The sequence below is a fragment of the Macrobrachium rosenbergii genome, chromosome 12 (assembly GCF_040412425.1).
Source record: "Macrobrachium rosenbergii isolate ZJJX-2024 chromosome 12, ASM4041242v1, whole genome shotgun sequence".
Lineage (NCBI taxonomy): Eukaryota > Metazoa > Arthropoda > Malacostraca > Decapoda > Palaemonidae > Macrobrachium > Macrobrachium rosenbergii.
This window is the reverse complement of record NC_089752.1, coordinates 52,513,161-52,537,894: the sequence shown is the minus strand read 5'-3', so window position 1 is coordinate 52,537,894 and position 24,734 is coordinate 52,513,161. Positions and strand designations below refer to the sequence as shown.

Here is a 24,734-nt window from a genome sequence, read left to right as displayed (position 1 = left end):
ATGGAAGACTGGAAAAATTCATATTTCCGAAGTGTTGATTTTTTCATCTAAAATTTCTTTAATATTTTTTTTTATTCTACGACGTTCTTCCCAAGCGTCAAGGTGTAGGGAAGAGAAATGAGGGTAGGGGGGAGGGGGGAAGAACTGAATTAGCTTTTTAATTCCATAACGTAAATTAATTTTCATCAATAATAACTCGCGTGTTTGATTAAAAGGGAACAAAAGGAGACGCAACTTTAAAGCCTGGATCGATAGCCAGCATTTTGCCAACACGTCGGCCAATTAGCTGTCGGAGGGAGCGATGTCGAAGAGAAGAAAATGCTGTTTAATGAATGATATCAAAAGTTTCTCTCTCTCTCTCTCTCTCTCTCTCTCTCTCTCTCTCTCTCTCTCTCTCTCGTTTGGCGTCTTTGAAGAATACGCAAAGAAAAAATGTATTCTTTAAGATTGCTGCCTTCTTAATTGCCTTCACGAGTCGATTGATGAAGAAAAGGTATTTTTTCTACAAAAAAAAAAAAAAAAATTAGTCGCGTCCAAGATGGCGGAAAATAATGACGTTTCTCCCTCCCTCAGGCGGACGGAGTCGTAAATCATTGCGAATTGGTCGTAAACATGTCTCTGCGGTAGATTTTTAGGGGTTGTGCATCTTAGCAAGCCGTTTAATCGGGGTCATACTCCGGCCTTTGCAAGAAGGTTTGTTCCAGCTAATTGCGTCCAGTGTAAACTTTTAAGGCTGACCCACGAAATGCTCCGTCATTAATCCCCTAGGTGTCGCAACACCTGGAAGCCCCCCCTCTCTCTCTCTCTCTCTCTCTCTCTCTCTCTCTCTCTCTCTTTCCCCAGGTGACTCAGTTTTTAATGCTGTAAGAGTGTTTATTACTGTGTGAGTTGACCTTTCGAGCTGAAAGTGAGAGTTTCCGTTTCCATTCTGGTGCAAATTTATGAATATTGTGCAAAATAGATCACCTGACCTGAATGACTGATGGGGAGAATGGATGAGAGGATAGAATTTGTTTGGATTATTTCATTTTCGTCTACACTTTTAGTCTCGTCTGTTTAGCAGTGTTCCTCAGTGGAGGTGATTTAATATTCATAGCAGGTGTTAGCGTTTGTTTTTAGTTGTGTAAAAACCTTCACTTCTATAATGGGATATTGGAATACTCTCATGAGCGAGAATGCGGTATACAAGAGTTGATCCTTTTTTACATCTCGTGGCAGATTTCCTTGATAATTATTGAAAGCGTTTCATTTCCTTTGTATATTCGTTTATTGTTAAGGTGACGGAACAGGTAACATTACTTTATTCTTTCCAGACTGAGGAAAAAATGAAGCAGGAAGGAAAAATGTTTAAAATACAGAAAATTACTTTGCAGAAACTTCTGTCAAACAAGAACTTTATGTGTATTATTTTCATGGAGAACTGGGAGGCCTCATATTAATTTATAAAGAGAAAGCTTGCACTGCCAGTCGAGGCAGCGTACCCAGTAAATTTGTTAGTAGCCAGCAGCTTCCTATGCTAATGGATGCATGTCTTCCATTACACGAATCCAGTTCCCCTGGTATATTTGAAAAATTAAAAAGATAAATATATGCAAAGCCGGTGATGATTTCTTCATCTTAACTACTAGTCGTGATGTCTGTTTCTTGACTGATTCGTTGGCGTTGCGTTTTAGTCGTTCATTGTCTTGCAACTCGCAGCTTTTATCCGTGAGGGTTCAGGTTATTTCAGACCACATTAAATGCTCATTACATATGCCATTCGAAAATAGGAGGTTTGGGTTGAACTTCAACGGAGGGTGAAAGCGTTTGTGTATGTGTGTGTGCGCGCGCGCACGTGCCCGCGGTCGTGTTCGGAATCACAATTTCCAAAGTTTGGATGGAGTAAGTTTCGAGTACGGATGTTGGAGAAAGGGGGGGTGGGTGTAAGGGAGAGGGGAGGGTAGGAGGGAGAAGGTGAGTTTTAGAGGGAGGGCTGTGTGCTCCCCCCGAAGTTGTGTGGCATCGATTCTCCTATTGGGAGGCAGTCAGTCCTTTTTTACGACACACCTTTACGACGACCCACGTCTTGCTGGAGTCGTACGTCTACGACTTTATTTGCCCTGTTATTGGGAAAACGGCTTCTTTTTTGTTTTCGTTTATTCGATCGATTGTCTTTTGAACTCCGAGGGAAGACTTGCAGTCAGAGATTATTTTATATGTGCATCTTTTGGGGTACAGTCATGATACGTAGACTTGTAACCTGGCCTAGTGATGCTTGGGGAAACAAGGAACTGGTCACTTTTCATAGATGGCGTTGTGAATGGGTTCATGAGATAATAATCATTATCCTGCTTCTTAAGTTAAAGAGTTATGTAACAACGGCAGTTTTTTCTTAAACTGTGATACGTAATTCACCTTTAATAGTTCTTTGTGTAACTGATGTACGTTATTTATTCTTTGTGTGGGAAATATTATCGGATTCATTTTTGTTACTCGGATGGATCAGAAACTAAAATAGCAAATTGAGTTTTGCGTCATTAATTTTTCAGCGATAATCAGGAGGGCCTTTTCACATTTAGCCTTCAATTGGTTTGAATGATTGAGATCTGTCATCATTTCATTATAGACGACCATTTAAGGAAAGTGGTAAAGAAAAACTACTTAACTTTTTTGATATGATAATAAACAGGTCACACAATTCAATTTAACATGACTTCACTGTTAAAAACCAAGGAATGGCTAAAAGAAGTACACTCAAAATTAGCCTTTATAGATTTGAAATGAAGATTTACTTACTGAATATTATGACATACTGAAGATAATTATTCTCTCTCTCTCTCTCTCTCTCTCTCTCTCTCTCTCTCTCTCTCTCTCTCTCTCTCTCTCTCTCTGCTGATGAGTCTTCTGTGTAGGTTTATGAAAAGGCTAATTTGGAAATATGCTCAAGGTAACGACTTCGGATTGAGCAGTTAGAATATAAATGTGGCAGTGAGCATTGTCTTCAGTTTTTTCTTGGTAACTTCCCTTGTGTTAGGGGAACAGCATAAAGTTAGAATATATATATATATATATATATATATATATATATATATATATATATATATATATATATATATATATATATATACATATATGTGTGTGTGTGTGTGTGTATGTATGCATGTATGTATATGTATGTGTGTATATTGCTAGTAAATCGTGCAGCAGCAAAAGGCAGATATCAAACAGGAATCATAGGAGATAGATGCATATCCATACCTTATACATCAAAAGGGTCAATAGATGAATATTTTCCCCTTCGGATCATTTGGATTCAATTATTGCGTTTCCCGGCGGCCCCGCATGCGGCATCTATAAATTCCGGACCCCTGGATCGGGGCATTGGTTGCTTGAATAAATGATAACGCTAAAGGTTTCCAATATTTTGCGAATAGGGCTTCGCTTAAAGAAGTTTCCCCCGACTTGAAAACCTCCCCTCTCCCCCCCCCCAACCCTGACCTCCTCCTCCTCCTCTTCTTATCTTCCCCACCGTGTGTTACAGACAGGGGGGGCGGGATTGCTGGGGGAGGAGAGGGGAGGGGACTTGGGAGGGGGAAGCCGGGCTAAGACGACGACGACGATTAGGGAAAGGCTTTAGGTAAGGTGGAGATGGAAGCTGTGATAATAAACAAGAAAACTACGGTCTTTCTAAGTTTCCTGAATAGATGCGTTCTTGGGACCTTCAAATGGATCCGTTGTTTATCTACTTGAGCGTAATAAATATCCTTTATACACTGTACCAGGTATTTTAAAAGGCCTTCGAAATTGTTGTGGTGATATTTTAGTGCGGTGTTACTGAAGTAACCTGAAAGATAAGCTACAGCAGATTGTAATTAAGATTTAGTTATCGTAACCCAAAATTTGTTTCCTCTCCTACAACTGGATTTAATTTGATAATTATTCGGAATGTTGAAGATTATATTTTTAATGGTCATTAACGGTTCCTTTATAAATACATGAGCCGTTGAACGAACAGTTATTATTATTATTATTATTATTATTATTATTATTATTATTATTATTATTATTATTATTGGTTGAAAGATATTCAGCTGGAATAACTCGAATGATGTCATTTTCTAAGTGGGGAAAAAGCAGATTTTTTCTTTTTAGAAAATCTTGATTAAAGTACGTTGAATAATTATCGCCATCTGTCCTCAAAATAGTAAAAGGTCTCGTATCTAACAGGGAAAATAGACGTCCCTTTTAACTTCATTTAATTAACTCTTTTATCCTGTTCTAACAATACGCGACGGACTTTTTAAAAGACGTGGGAGTAATTTTGGGGAAGTAAGGTTCATGACAATTACGGGCCCTTTCTTTTAATCTTTTAACGGATGATCCCACAAGCCTTGTGCATTAAAGGAGCGAGTGTCTTATCTGCCTAGCTCTTAATGGTGTGGTTATTGTACTTTTAAATGCCATGTAAATCTGGCAAGGGTGCCAAGTGCCAGCTGGGAGAATAAGAATTTGTTGGTTTTTTCTTTTTAGAAGTTGGTCATAATGATCTCCCCTCCCCCCCTTTTTTTTTATTTAGTTTGAAGTCAAATTTCAATTTTAATTTTGTGTTATGTGAAGATAATGTGTGGTTTTAACGTGAAGTAAAGAGCGTAATTCTTTTTAAATTAAGTGGAAATAATCCGATTTCATTCCGGTTGATGGATATTGGATTTTACGTATTTTGACGAGTTCTCTCTCTCTCTCTCTCTCTCTCTCTCTCTCTCTCTCTCTCTCTCTCTCTCTCTCTCTCTCTCTCTCTCTCTCTCTCTCTCTATATATATATATATATATATATATATATATATATATATATATATATATATATATATATATATGTGTGTGTGTGTGTGTGTGTGTATGTGTATAATGCGATAGAGGTAGATTTAATAGCTTATTGCCATATGTCTCATGTCACATTTTATGATTAATCTGTATCAGACATTTCACCCACATCGTTTAAGTGCGTTTGTAACACAAGGCAAATGCAGGTAACCGTTTCTAGTTACTCAGTTATTTTATGAAATAAAAAACATCTTCGAAGGCAGTACATCATTCGTTCTTTTCCAAAAGTCCTTCTTTGGTGTGTTAAAGCCAGTGGGGTTTATTATACGATACATATGTTAGTAAATTGCTCTCTGACTAAATTATAAGGTTTTAAGATGCACATCGTATGTAAGGGATAACTTGCTGATTCTGTCTCAGTGGCAGATCGACTAAAGAAAAAAATGTTTGTGTGTATGTCAGATGACATTGTCGCCCCATTTTACATTTTTAGTTTACTATTTAAAAGCACTTTGCCAACACCAAAAGAACAAACGACCATTTTCCGCGGGGATGTTGGCGCATGAGTTTGTCCCTCCTAATTTACTTGTAGATTTGGTGTACAAATGACTTTGTAATTGTCTTCCATTCGTTGCAGAGAGAGAGAGAGAGAGAGTAGGAAATTGAATTTCGACCAACTGGGAGATCATTTGCCTAATTTTCCTCCTGAAAATACGCATTTGACCTGATTCATTTGAAAATGTCATGCCATCGCAATCTGTAATAACGGCCCAGTCTTGTTATTTTTCCCCTTTTGTTTCCCCTTAATGAAATGTTGAATACGTTGGCAATTGCGTGCATTCTGGCTGCATTGCGAAGTTATTTAATTAACTGGTAATTTTGTTCATATGAAATGGAAGTCTTGTTTGCCATGTTGGGGTTTTTTGTATTTGTTAAAATTGCTTCTCATCAATTAGAGAGAGAAGTCTGAAATTAAAAGCTTTTGTCAGTGAATATTTGATTTTAGGTTTTTTCACAGTGAACGCGATTCTGTAATTCGTTTTTCAAGAATCTCTTCAGAAAATAATTCACAAGTGGATTATGGATTTATGTCGAATGTGTTATTTTTATTTTATTGTACCTTCATTCACTGAAAGGCCTTGTTCGTAACCGTCATCTGAATTATACTTAAATTTAGATGATATCAGTCTGTGACCCTTGGATTACGTACGTTGGGTCATATTAGAAACGTAAATATCACGAGGTCATTCAGGTGTGCAACAGGCCAAAGCAAAATGAATCATTTGTTTTGGGGTACTGTAGGTTGGAGAAATTATCTCCTTTACAGTTGGTGTCCTTGTCGTCTAGATGTCACCTTTCCTGTATCAGCAATCTAGCCTACACTCCCTTCTCGCTTCCCCCCTCCCCCAGTGAGCACACTGTCTCCCAGCTTTGCGCTTCTATTGACAACAGTAATTATGAGAGTAATTAAGGTTTAGTAGACGAGAAAGGGAGAGGGGGGGATGAGACCCTCTTCCCCTCTGGGTGCTCAGCTGGTGTGTGTATACTGGCTCAGTGAGGCCGTTGGGTTTTCAGTGCTCATTATAATTTGTGTAAGGAAGCTTTGCAGGGGACTATTGAGGAGAGGCTTGGAAGACGCGCCGAGGTTAGTGTCCCTTAATTATCGCTCGTTTTAGTTTCGGGAGGGTTAATACGAACCTTTGGTTCCCATTAATGCACCTGAGTTGTACGTGTTTGCCTCTCGTTTACTTTAATTTGGTAATTGGTGATGATCCGACATTGGCTATGTTCGGAACGGGATAAATTGTGATCTGGAAGTGTGTTGTCATTTTGTGTTAAAAGTTATCTTTCAACTTTTTTTAAATTAAGATTCATTTTCCCCCTTAGAAGTGCGGCATAATACAAAGCATCACAATCTATTTTTTGTCACTGGCAAACACTACTTTAACTTATAATTTTTCCTTTCTTTTAAGTAATTATTTGGGATGAGGACTAAAAGATCTAGGGGCGTTTGGTAAGGGGAAACTCCTTAAAAGAGTGAGGCTTGACACCAAGGCCATTCTTTAGCCACAAGTCCTTGATTGAGGTTTTTCCCCTGGATTTATTTATTTCAGCTTTTTTACTGTCCTTTCGTAGCCTTCCCTCCTTTACCAACATAGTTCATTAAACTTCTCATTTTCCATATACTGTACCCATTGTCCTTATGACGAATCTCTCTCTCTCTCTCTCTCTCTCTCTCTCTCTCTCTCTCTCTCTCTCTCTCTCTTAGTTTTGCCATGTAGTGCATTTATTGCTTTTATGTTTTACACTGCATTATGACAACTTTCTTTTGAATACATACACATATGTGTGTGTGTGCATTATGTATGACAGGTATAATTATATCCATGCTTTACCGTGGTATATTTTTAAACTGTTCTTGAAAATTGGGCTTGAATAGTTGATTTGTAGTTTTAAACATGAAAATTCTGGAAAAGTCATGCACGTAAGTAGCGGCATGGCTTTTGTTTCTCCAAAGGTTATTCGGCTAAAAATAATGGTAAGATGAATATTGTATGTTGGAATTCCCTTAAATTATGAGATCCCCCTCTCCTCCCCACCATGTGAAACATCCCGACATTCTCACATGATAAGTTAAGGCAGCAGAACGTGATAAACACTTCCCCAAGTTTCAGATGAATAAATTGTCCGTACCATCTAAGACACGTATATACGAGTATTATTTAATATTGGTTATTTCTAGCCAGTATTAAATGTCTTCAGGTAAATACGAGGAGCCTTTAACTAATGGCACCCTGCATCATCTGAGTAGAGAGGGAATGCCTAGAAGTATATTTTCAAAGTTTTCATTCGCCGAAAAGACCTCAGAACTCGTCAGTTGCTATTGCGAATAAATACCGAAAATGGTTTTGGAAATGTTATGTTATTCTCTAATAAGGAAGCCCTTCCCAAAGTATGTCAACAGATCATAACAATCAAGAAAGTTACCAGACCCCCCAAAATTGTCGGTCAAGCCCGCTACGCCCTCCATCAAAAAGGCCCACAGCAATCGAAGTCGCGCTAATGATCTCGGGAATTCGTGACCCCCCGCCGTAACATTGTCATCTTGACGTGCTCCCGGTCTCATGTTACACCTTCATAATAATAAACGGTGTATTATATTTACCTATATTACTCGCGGCCTCCTTTGCGTTCTCCGTAGAGTGAAATACATTTTTATCGTGAAGCTTCTCCTCCAGAAGGATGTATGAGGAGGTTCCGCGCAGGCCAAAGCGGCTCTTCCGTCCATCGGGCGTAAAGGGAGAAATGGCTCTCCCTGACGAGTGACTCGTGGCCCTTCAGTGGGCTTCAGGCGTGCCGCGTCATGTGTCACCAAATATGTCGTTGGGTCGCTTTTTCTGAAAAAGAAAAGTCAAGTGGTGAAGGATATATCAAAACGAGACCGCCTTTATTGGGGGCCTTTACATTATTATTATAATACTTTCTCAGTCATTGCTGGAGGATAAGCCTTTCTTGCCCGTAAATGCACTCATGCGTGGGCTTGGTTCTTGGGCAACCTGCAAATAACGTTTATTAGGATAATATTATGAATTGGAGTTATTGTAACTTTGAAAGCTAACAATAGCGCAAATGTTTGTCGAGGAGAACGAAAGCGGTGGGGGCCCCACGGGTGCCGGAATAGGGTGGGAGGAGGAGGGGGGGTTCTGTTTTGTTTCTTTGTCTGGTGGATCGCCTACAGAATTCAGCGCCTGATTAGTGTCATTGAAATAAATTCGTCTCACGCGAATGTGTTTCCTCTTGAATTAAAGATCTGGATCTGGTCATGGGACGAAAACTTTCTTCTTAAACGGGTCCAAATGTGTAGAAATTACAGTACTACAGGACGTGCCTGTATATTATCAGAATAGCGAATGTTTTTCGTTGCAAGCGAGAAGTAGAGCGGAAGAGAAGTGTCGTGCCGATGAATAAAGAGTAATGGGCTTCGCCTACCCGTATTTTTTGTCATGCATCATCATCTCATGTAAGTGAATTTGAGGTAGAAAGCTTTGGATCTGGGGGAATTGCACATAATGTCATATTACTTGCAAGAGACGGCTCATTCATAAGGATCTGACTCACCATGACATAGTAATAGTCAGTGAACATGCTTTTGATTTATTTGTTGTAATTGTTTGTCTGCAATAATCGTATAATGTTTTATGCAACGGAAATAAATATCAGCGAAAATGTCCTCTTGTAATGTGTGGTTATAGCGGACGGAGAGAATAAGGAATTAATGTCTAGGAATAAATAACGAGAGTAACATTTTTGCATGACTTTTAGAAATTTATTGATGGAATAAAATGCTGGTTGTGTACGCATGTCATCATTCGGTAGCCTATACTGGTGGGCACATTCGCTATCCAGGATATGTTAACTTTAATAATACACGATATGAGAGTAACCACCGTCAGATATTCATGGTAGTGTTTTGTCGTAAGTCTTTACGAAACCTTACTCATAAATGGTTATGTTAGACGATTTTGTAAATTGATCATTTGACTCCATCGAGGTGCCACTAAGACAGAACGAAATCAGTTCTACTAGACTTATGTTAGAGCCAGCCCTGCTGTAGTGTATTTTATTCCCGTGAAGTGAGCGTTCCCATTGCAAGTGCATGTTTAGTGGTCTTCCATTTTGTGCCGTAATGGCCACGAAACGAGAGCCGCAGACTGTCATTGCATGTCGAAGAGTAAGACTGCGTCCGAGCGCCTGTACATACGACATCATTTACTTCCCGCGGGGCCGCCATTATACGTGTTAGAAGTTTTTACCGTCGGCCAGAATACATTATCCATTTTAGAAGCATCGTGCGTTGCCCCTTAGGCGCTTCGACCTGACATTTAGGCGTACACTTTCCAGGCCTCCTTGATGAACGGACGTCGTCTTTGGAAGCGAAATGTACTTCTAAACCTTTCGAAGCAAGAGCCGAAAGCTCTCCTTGTCTGTCTTGAAGGGGTTTGGGCAGAAATTTCATAGGTGCATGTACATAAACGTCTCGTTATGGTAGCTAGGCGTGTTGGTGCTGTGGTTTGTTGCTCTGCTTTTACTTATCCTTCAGTATGTCGGATTTTGCTTGCATTGATGACTGCAACATTCATGCGTTGTCGTCGTCTACTTAATGTATCATAATTACTGTACTGTTCACTCCTTTTGTAAAGAAAATATACTTTTAGAATAAGGTTCTAGTATTATGGTCTTTGTACAAACATGAGTTGTTCATCCTTTCTTTAGTTAGTGGGGTGAAACACAAGGTTCTGACCTTGCCTTCGAATCTCTCTCTGTGTGATACAACTGCTCAGTTGGCTTTTTTGAAGTTAATCTATTTATAGAGATTTTTGAGGTTAGGCGGTTCCAAGAGACAGAACTTAATTTTATTATTGAGACCAGTATGGTTCTGTACATCGTTTGTGGTTGTTATTTTGCACTGGTACAGTAGTCTTCAAGACGTGTTTTATTCCATTAATGATTTTTTAAAATGTTTACAATAAGTTTTAAGTTGGGTTCTGATCGCCATTTTCCTTAGTGTTACACATTTTAACCTTTGTAAAATTTGCCATAAGTGTTTTAAAACAGTAAAACGACTTAGCCCTTGCCGGAAAAGAATGTGATATGAAGGGGAAAGCTGGTTTTGTTTTGACTTAGAGTTGTTATTCCTTTTTCTCGTTATCGTACTCTTTCCTTTTAGCTTTATTGAAAACCATTTTGCTTTTGACACCTCGTTAACGGTCTCTGCAACCTGACTCCCACAGAAGCTCCGGAAGTTTTGATTTTTAGGTTTTTTCAACGAGTTAATTCTTGGTGTGTTTAAATTTAGCGTTTTAATGTATACCTTGTGAGACACTAATGTGTCTTTATAGTGGGAATTAAAATGATTCTCTTATTTTTCAGAAATGGAAATGATGATAATTTATATGTAATTATTTTCGAGTAATTGACTGGGATGATTATTCATAAATAATCTTCAGGCCTTGCGCAAAATGACGTCCTCTCATGCTGTCGTTCATTGTCGCAAAAAAGCATTTTTTTTTTTTTTTGTTCTTTTTATGAGGATCTCCAAAACAGACAATGAAAGTCTCAGACTGAATAGTAAACAAAGCCTGTGGCAGTAAAGATAAGGTGATTCATTTTTACTACGGTCGTAAATGGAATAGAATTCTTTAATGTCAAGGCTCCTTATTTCTTATGTTGCCCATTTTATTAAGAACTTGACACGACAACGTATTGTATATTATTAATACAGTATTGTACAACAACCATAGCTTTTAATCAAAGTGTGTAACACATTTGCCAGATTTTCATAGTCATAAAAATGGCTAAGTGTTTTCTAATGTTATTTCAGTGCAGTATTTGAATACTTGCCTTTAGCTAAAATGATTTAATGAAAGGAAACTGTTCATCGGTGATATCATCTGGAATACACGTGTTTAGTCATTTTATTCCATTTACAAGGATTTGTGGAGAAATTCAAGCAAAGGAACTTGACAACAAATAAAAGTGAGCTTTTCTGTCCTAATTTCGAAGGGTGACCTTTATCCAAACGAAAGTGTTTTTCAGCTTATATTATGTTGACATACATCTTGGAATTAGGATGTAATTTTGTCACGATGCCATTAACTTACACCACTCCATTTTTTTTCTCTTTTATGACATGATGGTTTGTGTTTTCAGACAATGTGTTGACGTTCCTTCAGTCTCATCCACTAATGGACGAAGCAGTTGCCCACGAGCACAATAAACCAGTGTTTTTCAAGCGCGACCTCATCTTCACTCACCTGGTGGTCGATAAAGTTACCGGGGGAACGTATGGCCAGGAGAACACTTACACTGTTTTCTATGCCGGGTCATGTAAGCATCTAGACAGGTTTTCTGTAGCTTTCTTTACCTTAACGAGCAGAGTATTTCAATTTACAGTTCTTGTCATTATTTGTGTCAAGAATCATTTATTTTATTATAGTTTTTTCAGGTAACTTCATAATTAAAATTTTTTTTTATCCCACATTAAGCACAAATTTTTGGGGATTTGTCATTTAATATTTTTTTTATTACATACTTTGACACGTTCTATGTATTCAGTAGCCTTCTTAATATTCATTTCCCACCTTATCACCTTTACTTTAATGAAAAGGACTTGTATTTATTGCTTTTACTTACCTTGGAGTGAAGTTTTCATTCAAACAGAAATTAACCAGCTTAATTTTTTCCAAGTGTTAATATTGTAAGGTCACCCTATTTATCTTATAGTATTTCACACTATTCCTTACCAGATCTTGTAAGTGATAATCATGTATATATCTGATGCTTCTGTGTATTTGTATATTACAGTGGAAGGCCGAGTTTACAAAGTAGTGGAGTGGCTTGATGCTGAAGGAGAATCCCATTCAGAGCTGTTAGATGTTTATGAAGTCACCACTCCAGAACCCATCAGAGCTATTCAGATATCAAAGAAGGTTAGTTTTATAGGTGAAGAAGCCTTCTTCTTAGAGGGGGATGAATATAAGAGGTTTAAATTAGCTTTATGTACCGACTGTATGCTCCTATATGCCGTGTTACTGAGAGTTTGCTGCTTATGACCTCTAGCTTCTAGCCTTTTGGAGATATCAAGGATATTGCCTAGGTTTAAGAGTATGGGGAAATATTTAAAAATGCTGAGAAATAATGCTCCTACAAATTTTAGTAATACTCTACATAGTTTACATTTTGTTTGACAGATGTTCAAGGAATAAATCAGTGCCAGAATACTTGATAGTAGGAAGTCGTCTCCCAACCCTTAAAAATAAAAAAAAACCTAATACAGTAAAAGTATTATATGTTGTTATTAATTACACTAGAGAATAAAGAAATAAATCAGATTTTTAAGTTTTCATTCATATATATATTTATTCCTAATTTTTATTTTTCCAGCACAAGTCATTGTATGTGTCGTCTGATACAAGAGTTCGTCAGGTAGATCTCTTCATGTGTCATGGCCGTTACGATAACTGTCTTCGGTGTTCCCACGACCCATACTGTGGATGGGATAAGGATGCTAATATGTGCAAGCCTTATCAGCCAGGGTAAGTTAAGACCTGAAAATCGTTTGTGAAAGGTTTTTCCTGACTTGATGAGGAAGAATCTTGTTATTTGTCAACATTTTGTTTTGAGTTTTATCAGCAAGGTCACGCTATTCTGAGAGGCAATGACAATATTTTTAGGTTTGAAAAAAATTTTTTTGTAACTAAAATCATCTTAATGAAATTGTCTACAAGTTTCTGAAAAAAAATTCACATAATTACAATATTAGTTTACATATCACATTTAAAGTATTATGATTATTAAAACGTGGTTGCAAATTAAGTGCGCACAAGTTGGTTAGATAACTGATGGAGAATTTAGCTGAACTAATCATCAGCTGATGTATTGTTTATTTCAGATAAGTAATACATCAGTTGACTACTGTCAGTCACTCCATATTTGCATTTATATTTATTATAAATAAAAATACTGTAGATTTATAAAAATATATAAATCTTAGATTTTTTTTAAAACTTCAAGATTTGTTGACACACCTACCCAGTGAGATTTTAGCCGGAATCGTGAATACACTGTATTTTTCAGACTCTTGCAAGATGTGACAGGCTCAACTCCAGGCCTATGTGATGCATGCATTGCCAAGAAGAAGATGGTTGTTACCTGGGGTCAAAGTATCCATTTAGGTTGTGCTGTGAAACTTCCTCGACCAATCTCTCTCAAGGACATCACATGGCATCATTATTCCAAGGACAAGGGGAAATATCAGATCAGATACAGGTACTGTACTATACTTAGCCAAATTAATTGGTTAAGATTTTAATTTTGACTTTTATTAGCTGTGTTATTCTTCCTGTAGTGCAGGCCCCACAGTACCATCCTTCCTGTTACTTCCCCCTACCCCTTTGATTTACTTGAGCCATCAGAAGAAAACTAGAGTTTAACCTTTTCTATAGTTTTAGGTACTGGAAAACCTTAAGGATCTTTGTGCTAACTAGTCCACCATCATGTAAATACTTACGTTATAAGGTAATGGAGAAAATTATTGTGTTAGATCAGTTCATTTTCCCATTCAGTGCTTGAGAAATGGAAGATGGTATATTGCAAATTAAATAGAAAAGTATCGATATTTATGTAATGGACTATGAATGATTAGAATTGCAAGATATGTAAAATTTTCCCTTCATAAACATTTTCCCAAATTTTTACATCTAGGTCATGTAATGTAAAAAGGAGCTTGATGTTACAGTAAGTAAAGTCTATTAACTAAATCCTTGCTTTTGTTAAATGAATTACATGACAGGTTTTTTTTTTTTCGCTAAAAGAGAAGGATGACTTACGCATTTTGTATAATTAAAATTATCACCGTAGGTCAGTATTGAACAGTTCACAGTGCTGATGAAACTTGTTTCTGTTTTTTAATTTATATTTTTACATGAACAAAGCAACAGTTATTATTTCTGTATGAACTGTTATGCTGTAGTAACATATCTGAATACCTCATCTCATAACTTCCTTTGACACTAAATGAAATTTGCTTTATTTCAGTTAGTGTTGAAAGAAATATGACTGATTTGGTACGATTTTTTCAGATTGACCACCATTTAGTTGAATAGAATGATGAACTTGATTACTTTTTACTGATTTTTCCAACTTAACTCCTTTCCACACCTTGAACAATTGAGAACTACTGTACTCTGTAGTGAATAAGGGAAGCTGCCAGTCAATTTCCAGCCAACAGAAGAAAGGGCTTGCAGTCCTGGCCATAAAATTAACTTGTGACTGAGTGAGCGATATTGTTTCTGAATGCATAGGATGAGAATTACAAGCAGTCAATGTCTGATATATGGCTTAAGTAATTATAGTGCACAAATGGGTCACCATTTCAAAGTTCATCTCAAGTGTTTGTTGTGGGTAAACTTGCATCCAGTGCTTTTTGCCTTTTGCTGTCCTCCCATTGTCCTTGGTGCCTATTCACTTAGCTGTGGAGCATATTTAACTTTGGCACCAGTTTTCACTTTTCATAAAAAAAAAATCATTGGAAGCCAGATGAGAGACAAGAAATGTGACTCAGTGGTCTCAGCAAATTGTTTTTCTGTTATGATGGTGATGGTAATAAGGTTTTCAGACAGCACTGATTCGTGATTGAAAATGGCAAATTGGTAACATCTGGAGATTGTGTGCATTAGCTCTTGGCTGTAGAGACTCACCACCTCATAAAGCATTACAGTTTAAATACTGCTTTGCAAGAACAGGCATTTGAGGAATTATGACTCATTAGTGGTCCTTGTTATAAGTTTAATTTTTTAAAATTATAAAAGAATATAAGAATTGAAATGTTTTGCAAAGTTTGCATATAAGTACTGTACAAAATTTGACTTGATTGCAAAACTTGAAATAGCTTTGTGGATTATTTTGCAGTTTGTTTTTCCAAGAATATAATTAGCACTTTTAGTGCAAAGATTACCGGTAAATTAACTTTCTATGGTGGAATATTTTGTAGTTAGTTTTATAAACGCAAGACTTGGTGCATTGTTGCAAAAGTTAAATTAGCTTTGGGAAATGAAATATTGTATAGTGTTTTACAAATGCAGAAATAAGCACTTGACTTTTGGGTAAGTGTTGTTGGGACCATTCCCAAGTTCTGCCTATTTTTTCAGTCATCATTGAAGAGATTGAGTTGTAATTCTCTTTTAGCAATCTGTTAAGACGATCAGCAACTTCCTTCTTTCGGTGTGATGGCTCTATAGCTCCTTTCCATTGCAAAAACATAATATTATATGGTGGTCCTGTTTTACCACATTTTCTTTAGGGGGATTCTGTTATGGCTGCCTATCACTAAAGTCTTTTACCAAACTTATCCTCGCTTTTAGACAAGCATACATTACTTCTTAAACATTTAAAGAGCAAGGCTTTTGGGTGTGGTCCTGATGGTCCCCCTTAATTTTTGAATAAGGAGTTTACTATCATGAATTGTGTATTTTTTTTTTTTTATCATAAACACCAATTTTATGTAAGTAACTTACCCAGTAATTGCTTAGCTAAGAGTTTTTACTTGAACAGCAGCTTAAATTTTGAAATTCGCAGTAGGGATTCCTTTGTTTTGTGTAGGTGACAAGACCCCATCCACTTTCGGGGTAAGAGAGAGGAACAACTAAGCCAATACTGTAGATCAATTTGTTTCTGCCTCTTGTATCGTCCACGCATCGTGTTGACTAAGCAGCTTAGTTTTGACAATTGTTTTTTCTTCCCATCTGGTGAAGTATTCTTTGTATGGTAGCCTTTCGGCATTCTTGACTGGGTTGTTGTTACTGGTTATGACTTTTTGACCAGTTAGTCTGTCAGACACTAGCTCTTCCAGTTTCCGATATTGCAGCCACCCGGTTGACGAAAATTACCTATGACTCGCATACCCTGTGCACAAATTGCAGTGGGCAAGTTTGTACTATTGATTTGACATGCGACGAATGCAGGGATTGGGACGAACGTAAATGGAAGACCTTGACTTCTCATTTGAATAAATAAGAGAGAGATCGCAAGAGGTAGGCAGCCGCTAAAGCTGGCAAGAAATTAGCTAGTCAGACTACTCCTAAATCTAATGATGTAGTTATTCCTGCTGTATCTCCTCCTATTGTCCCTGTTTCCCCTGTATCAGTAAATACTCCTAGACCACCTGCCTACTCCTGCTTCTGATTTTCACACTTCCGAGCCCGATCGCTTCGCCAGCATGGAAAATAAATTCGAACAGAGAATTAATACGGTGGTAGATATAGTGGCCCAATTAGGGGCATCGATGCGTGTCCTTATGGATAAGTTTGATAAGAAAGTGAAAATGAAGTGTTAGTGGAGGAGATGGCTGTTCATCCCGCTGATTCACCTAGGCATCGGTCACTGCCATACTCCCCTGAACCAGGGAGGAGTCATGCTGTTACCCCAAGAGAGGTCAGTGGGGTCTGCCCATGAGCAGTCACCCCCTCAGACCAACCTGTTGCATCCCATGTTGCGTCAAGAGACAGCCGATGGAAAGGCCTCTCGGATGTGCATCAGCACTCACTTAATTTGGGAGTTTCTTCACCGTAACGTAGGCACCAGTGGTGTTTTCCCGACGAGTCACCTCCCTTGAAGAGGCATTCTTCCAAGGATTTAGCTCCTCGACTTTCCAGTAAAAGGTTGAGGGAGCCCCCTCTTAGTCCTCAACCTTTTTGCAGTAAGTGGGACAGCCCTGAATGTTTCTCCTCTCCTGGAAGCATCTTCTTTCTGATTCCAAGCACCCCGCTTTTAGTGTACAACGAAGTTCTTCGTCTAAGGGCCCGGATTCGGCCGAGCACCTTGTGCTTGATGAGTGTTTTTCATCCAGTGGCAGCCAAGCGCCATATATTACCTGAACGCCTGCCTTCAACTAATCGCCCTGAATCTGCTAAGTTTCCTGAAGTGCCCGAGCTGCCTGAAGCACCCGAGCACCCTGTAGCGCCCAATTTCCCTGACTCTCCACTCGCTTTAGAGCTCTGACTCCTTGTTGTGCATCTTCTCCCTTCCTTACTGCCAGTGCCTTGGGGGAACCAGCCAGTGTTTTGACATCAGCTTCTAAGTTTCAAGCACCAGCTTCGTCCAGTTTGGCAACGAGTTGTCAGTCTACTTCAAGTTTAGATCCAGCTTTAGCTCCTCTTCAGCGCAAGTTGGATAACGTTCTGCAACTTCCTCACGGACCATCCACTGCTAAGGCATCTCCGTCGGATGCTCCCTTGTCTCCGGTTTCATCTGAAGAAGAGGGTTTCGATCAAGACTCCTTGCGCGTCACTTCTGAAGTTTTTACTCCGGAATTTCTCAGAATTCTTCTCACCTGCCTCGTCCCCGGCTTTGTGTTTCATGATGAGTAGTCAGCCTTCAGACACTGCTGGACTACCCAAGTTGGTTCCCTCGTCCTCATCCAAGAAGGCCCTTAATGAAGTGGAGAACTGGCTTTCCGAGGAGAGGTAACAGGCGAAGCTCCTTCCCTGGGAGTGGCTGCCTCCTCCCAGGGGGACTTCTCTGGTCTCATTGACGCAGGCCGTAGATCCGCACTACAATCAGCTAAGGTCTTCTTTTCGGCACAAGAGATGGACCACCTCCCGAAAAGTCTTTTTTAAGACTTTGAAGTTTTAAGTTTCATGGACTGGTGTTTAGGCACTCTTGCCAAGAAAGTTCAAGAGCCTTTGCTTCCACCTGATTACTCTTCGGAACTTCTGGGTCTTTTCTCCTGCACTGACAAAGTAGTCAGGGACAGTTCACAGGAGATTGCTTCGCTATACGCAATGGGCATGCTCAAGAAGAGGGAACTTTGGGTTTCCTTTACGTCTAAAGGTGTTACCTCGTCCCAAAAGTAAGCGCTTTTATTTTCTCCACTGGACAAGCACCATCTTTTCCCACAGAAAACTGTTAGTGAGACTGTTTCTAGCCTGCATAAGAATTCTGCCCAGGATCTTCTGACACAGTCGACGAAGCGACAGAGATTGGTCCACAGTACCCACCAGGACTACTTCTCCTATGCTGTCTAGGCCCTTTCAGGGGCGAAGACAGAGATCTCAATCTAGGCCCAGAGGATCAGTTAGGTTCACACCCCAAGCCATCAAGAGGTCATCAACTAAACCTTAAACCCACAAGTGAGACCTCAGTCCTCCATGCCCCAGCGGGTGCGAGGCTCCTTCTCTTCTGGGAGAGATGGAGTTTGAGAGGGGCAGACCAATGGGTAGTCAAAGTACTCAAGGAGGGTTATTCTATCCCCTTCAGGGAGAGGCCTACCATGACCAACATTTCTGTCGCCTTGACAGCTTACTCTGAAGGATCGGAGAGGTATTCGGCCCTCTCATAGGAGGTTTCCTCTTTCATCAGCAAGAAAGCCATAGAATTAGTCAAGAACTCCAAGTCGACAGGGTTTTACAATTGACTCTTTGTAGTGCCCAAGTCTTCAGGGGGATGGAGACTGGTGCTTGATGCGAGTCCTTTGAATGCCTTCACAGAGAAGACAAAATTCAAATTGGAAAAACACAGTCGGTTCTTGCTTCCATCTGTCCGGGGGATTGGATAATCTCCCTAGACATGCAGGATGCCTGTTTTGATATCCCTATTCACAAGGATTCAGGGAAATACCTCAGGTTTGTCTTCAGGAACCAAGGTTATCAGTTCAGAGCTCTTTGTTTCGGCCTCTCAACTGCCCCACAAGTTTTTACGAGAGTACTCACTCCCCTAGCAGGTTGGCTACATCTAGCAGGGGTAAAGATCCTACTTTATTTAGACAACTGGCTACTTTGCTCTCCCACGAAGGATCAATGCATGGAGGACTTACAGAAGACAATTCGCATGACTCGAGATTTAGGACTTTTATTGAATCACCAGAAATCTCAACTAATTCCCACTCGGAGAATTCTCTATATGGGGATTCTGATAGACTCTCAGAGTTTTCAGGCTTCGTCGCCCCCCAAGAGAGTGGAGGACTGTTTAAGGAAGGTGGACTTGTTTCTCGCCTTTCATTCGTGCACAGCAACTCAGTGAATGAGTCTTTTAGGCACATTGGCCTCATTGGAGCAGTTTGTAAAACTGTGGAGACTGCACATGAGGCCACTACAGTTTTACCTGAGAGCCTGCTGGAATCGGAAGGTACATCAGGATCTTCATTCCTTTCCTGTCACAGCAGAAATAAAGGAGGACCTGCATTGGTGGAAGTCAGAAGAAAGATTGATGGAGGGGAAATTTCTTCTCCAAGTGAGCCCCAACCTAGACTTCTTCTTCGACGCGTTGGATCTGGGATGGGGAGCACTCCTTGGGAACCAAGAAATCTTGGGTATTTGGTCCCCAAAGGAGAAACAGCTTCACATCAACCTATGAGAATTAAAAGTGGTTCACCTGGTCTCAGTTATTTTGCAACAGAAGTCTGCAACAAGACAATCACAGTACATGCAGACAACACCACAGCCTTGGCCTACATAAGACATTAAGGGGGAAGGCACTCATTCGCCCTGTGCGAGATAGCAAGAGATCTGTTGTGCTGGCAGACCAGAACCAAATCCAATTAGTCACAAGGGTTATCCAAGGCAAATGCAATGTCATGGCGAACGAACTAAGCCGCCAGAACCAAGTCCTTGCGACAGAATGGATGTTAGACAATCAGGTTTGCTCCAACCTTTGGAGATTATGGGGACAACTGACCCGAGACTTATTTGGAATTACCGTCTACCTCTGTTCTGCTCCCCTTTCACATGGGCAACAGATGCGATGATTCAAGATTGGTCAAATCTGGACCTTTACGCTTTTCCACCCTTCGGAATGATAAGGGAAGTTCTCAAGAAGTCCCACTTTCACAGCAATGTAAGGATTACTCTGGTGGCCCCCTTTTGGCCACAGAAGGAATGGTTCCCAGACCTTCTGGATCTCCTCATGGACTTTCCAAGGCCCCCTCCCTGCTATTCAAAGTCTTCTCAGACAACCACATGGCAGGATTTTCCACAAAGTCCTGTCCACTCTGGCCCTGACAGGCTTTCGACTGTCAGTAGACTTGTCAGAGCGAAAGGTTTTTCGCAGTCGGCTGCGTAGGCCATAGTCAAATGTATATGTGCCTCTTCCAGCAAGCTATACCAGGCAAAGTGGAAGTTTTTTAGGACCTGGTGCAGAAGAAACGGAGTTTCATCTTCTCAGACATCTATCCCGCAAATTGTGGATTTTCTTCTTCTCTTGAGGACTTATCTAGGAAGGTCTTCTTCCACCATAAAAGGCTACAGAGCAATGCTCAGCTCTGTTTTCCATCACAGAGGCCTCGACATTTCTGCTATTCAGGATATTTCAGACCTAATTAAGTCATTCGACACCCAGGTTTAGACAGGAGGAGAATTTCACTTGGAATCTAGATGTGCTTAAGTGGTTATCAAGTGAGCGCTTCGAACCCGTGTGCTCTTCCTCTCTGAGGGATTTAACTAAGAAGACTATTTTTATATTAGCGCTGGCCACTGCAAAGAGAGTAAGTGAAATTCAAGCGATTGACAGGAGGATCGGCTTTTCGAACTTAGACGCAGTTTGTTCCTTTCTATTAAGTTTTTTGCCGAAGAACGAGAACCCTTCACACCCTTGGCCTTGTTCTTTCACCATTAAGAGCCTCTCTGATATTTTAGGAACAGAAGAGGAAGAAAGAGTGCTTTGCCCAGTGGGAGCCCTCAGGTACTACCCGCACCGAACCAAGAAAATTAGAGGGCAGTTTTCTAATTTGTGGTGCTCAGTCAAAAATCCCTCTAGACCTTTATCTAAGAATGCTATTCCATTCTTTTTGAGGAATTTATTATTGAATCTCACCCCCAAGTGGAGGAAAATGACTTGAATGTCATGAAAGTTAAAGCTCATGATGTTAGGGCAGTTGCTATATCAGTAGCTTTCAAGCACAATCTTTCCCTATCCTCCATTCTTCAAGCAACATATTGGAGAAGCAAGTGGATGATTGCAATGCACTATCTGTGGGACATGGAAACTATTCACAAAAACTGCAGTACCCTAGGACCGATGTCCATGGCTGGCGCAGTGATGGGTGAGGAAGTGTAGGAGGTACCCTTTCCTGTGTATTTAGCTCTATTTAGCTCTTCGCCTTGTTCGTGGATTGCCCACCAGTTTTTTAGTGATGGGTGGTGGTCATGTTAATTTTTATGGTGTAGGTGATTCTATTACTGGATTTTTGTTGTTTTTTGGTACTGCACCCTGGGCAGGGGCAAGATATGAGCTTTGTTGACCTTCGGTATTCTCCATCACAAAGTTCCTGCTGTATGTTCTGTCAGCTGTCGGAGTACTCCTTCACTGCAGAATACTGTCCCACTTCCATAGAGACGACTCTGACCATACCGTCACGTCTACAGGACGAGATGAGTGCCAATCAGAGGCAGTAATTATCTGCGGAGCTCTCTCACCAGGTAAGGAAACAACAAACATTGTCTCAGTGCCTTTTTTAGGTCATTAACTTTTGATATGTAGATTGTTATTTTACTGTCCACGATTCCCCACCTACTTTCAATGTAGAAGCAGCTAAGTAATTACTGGGTAAGTTACTTATATAAAAATTATATTTTTATGATAAAGTCTTATATATACTTGTCCAGTAATTACGGATGGAGCCCGCCCTTCTCCCCACACATGGACTTTTTTTGCATAAACAAATTGATCTATTGGCTTAGTTGTTCCTCTCTCTTACCCCAGAAGTGGGCGGGGTCTTGTCACCTACACAAAACAAAAGAATCGCTACCATGAATTTCAAATTTTAAGCTGCCATTCGAGTAGAAACTCTTAGCTAAGTAATTACTGGGTAAGTATATATAAAACTTTATTTTAATCATAAAAATATCATATGATTTAAAACCATCATCAAAGCTTACTCTTTTTTAGCCAACTTCCAAGGTGAAGGAAGTTGCTCTAACATAACAAACTGTAGTTTTGTTGCCCATTTTTCAATAAAAGTTGAAAATCACAAAGGCTCTTCCTCCTTTTCTATAAATGAGTTTGTCTTCCATCAAAGTATGGTTGTCACATAATTAAAACATCTAAAGTGTACCTTATCATTTCCTGACAGTATCTGAAGAATTGTTATTTAGCCGGATATTCTAGAGGCTTTTCACTTGGCATGGCATAGAGCCTGTCAAGATATGGTAATCTCATAGCTCTGTCATCAGTCAAGCGTTAATTAGTTTCTTCACATGGTGTCCCTCAGAAACCAGTTCTATTCCGTACTCCTTTTTTTCCACATGTATAAGAATAGTTCTGCTTCTTCCAAATGGTTATCCTATAGTTTCAGCCATCCTCTGAAGCCTATTCTCAGCTTCAAATACTGTCACGCATCTGAATAGCAGTTTCCAGTGTCTGAGCAGACAAGGATTATAAAGTAGTATTCCTTTATTTTCCTGAAAATATTCATGGGTGGCAAGTACCAGCTGCATTTTAGAGCTAGTTTCAGTTGTGTTTGTTGACAGAATATATTTTTATTTACTCCTGACTTGCAGATATACCTATATGGTAGTTTTCATGCTGTAAGGATTGGATACGATTTTAAAATTTAGGCTTAAAAGTGCATCATTCTCTATATCCATTTTCATTAGTGAATGTTCACTGTATTCCCCAGTAATACATTCAAGAGCCTGCCATACAAGAAATTGGCCCTGCTTTTGTAGTTAAAACCCAGACATTATATTCAATGTGCTGTACAGTAATGTCAGTCTGGGAAATGTTGCAGAATAGCACATGCCTTTCCTTGCTACTCTGCATTAAGCAGCTGTGTGTAAAAGATGGATGGCTACGTGCCTCTTCAAGTCAAATTTATCCTTGCCCTTTTATGTGGTTTTCAGTTTCTTATTGTCATAATATTGTAATGTTAATGTAGCCATTACCATGCATATCTTTTACAAGATCTTATAATAACAGCTTCATATTTTATCATCATGTAATTTGAGATTCATATGCCCTAACTCCTTCTGCAGTAATGTATTTTTGTGATATTTAAAAGTTATCATTTTGTGTTTAAGTCGGTTTCAGAGTAACCTGTGTACTATAGTTTTTAGATCTTTGGTGTTAAACAGGAAGAAAGTAACAGGACCTTGTTCTACTTTTGGCAGTTTAAAATGAATGGTGGCTGAAATTTGGTAGCTGTAAATATAATTCCTGTAATCAGCATTGTTATTTTTATATGGTTTTTACAAAATATGGTACTTTGAGACTTCCTGTCATGTATCATTAGAATGGAATCTTAACCTTAGTATTGAATGAATGTTTATTTTTAATGGTGATTTAAACAAGCGCAGTGCTCTGATTTATTATTTCACATCATACAGTATTTGCCATGAGTTACCAAAGAGATTCAATTAACTTAGTGATTGTATTGCAGGCCAGACAAATACATAGAAACTTCTGAACATGGGTTGGTGGTGATGAATGTTAACGAAGCTGATGCTGGCCGCTATGACTGCAAAATGGGTGGAGACATAGTATGCTCATATAATATTACTGTAGATGCTCATCGTTGCTCTGCTCCAGCTCGTACTAATGACTTCCAGAAGGTAAGTCAAGTACCCAGTTTATTTTTCTTACTACTGTACATGTTTGAAACTGCCTGGGTTAACTTATTTTTTACTACTTTTTTAAAGGTACAGATGTTTAAGATAAATACACAAAATTAACTAGAAGAGAAGCATTAAATGTTAAATTCATCTGTAATACTAACAATTGCCTTTTCAGAGTCATATTTTTAGATTTGCGAATCAACATGTTTTGTCATATACAATAGCACACCTAACTCAAGCCTCTGGTATTGATCCATCAGTATAATTCTTTTGTGTAAAGTGCTCATTGTTATACTCCAGTTTTGAACAGTTGGCATCAGTTTTCTTGTTTATAAAGTGATTAGGATGACCATGAAGAAAAGTGGGAATTTAAGTAGTTTATTTATTTTCCTTTATATTCCTGAGAGGCTTCAAAGATGAACCAAAGTTTAACTATTGGATATTCCACTTCATTGATTTTTTACAGTTGGGTTGCATTATCTGTCAGTTTCTGGAGCCATTTTATTTTAACAGGTCAAGAGGAGTAACAAACCACATGCACAGTCCCATTCTTTAAGGATCCTAAAAGTTGGATTCTTTTTTCTGCATAGTTTAATGTAACCCAAATTCTAAACTTCAAAGGCTGTTTCATTTCACTTTATGAAGATTTTCAAAGCCCTGCTTAATGAAATTTTTTTATAAGTGTCATCCAGGGTTTAATGGCGCTCAGAGTTTTGCAGAAACCAAATGACAAAAGGGAAAGGAAGTTGAATCTTTAGAGTGGCACGCTGGTCAGTGTAATCTCCATCAGTTGAAATGCAAAAAAGCATTGCATTTGCTTTCTTTATATGT

The 24,734-nt window shown here is 39.1% G+C and overlaps 1 protein-coding gene across 3 annotated transcripts in view; it reads left to right on the top strand.

The window, feature by feature from the left end:
* Positions 1-24,734, top strand: part of Sema2a (Semaphorin 2a) — a 620,242-nt gene that overhangs the window by 584,111 nt on the left and 11,397 nt on the right. For all 3 annotated transcript variants that reach the window (XM_067112223.1, XM_067112224.1, XM_067112225.1), the window contains 5 exons: positions 11,512-11,688; positions 12,166-12,290; positions 12,745-12,896; positions 13,438-13,629; positions 23,729-23,900. In XM_067112223.1, coding sequence (XP_066968324.1) covers positions 11,512-11,688; positions 12,166-12,290; positions 12,745-12,896; positions 13,438-13,629; positions 23,729-23,900 — 818 coding nt within the window. The remainder of the gene's footprint in view (positions 1-11,511; positions 11,689-12,165; positions 12,291-12,744; positions 12,897-13,437; positions 13,630-23,728; positions 23,901-24,734) is intronic.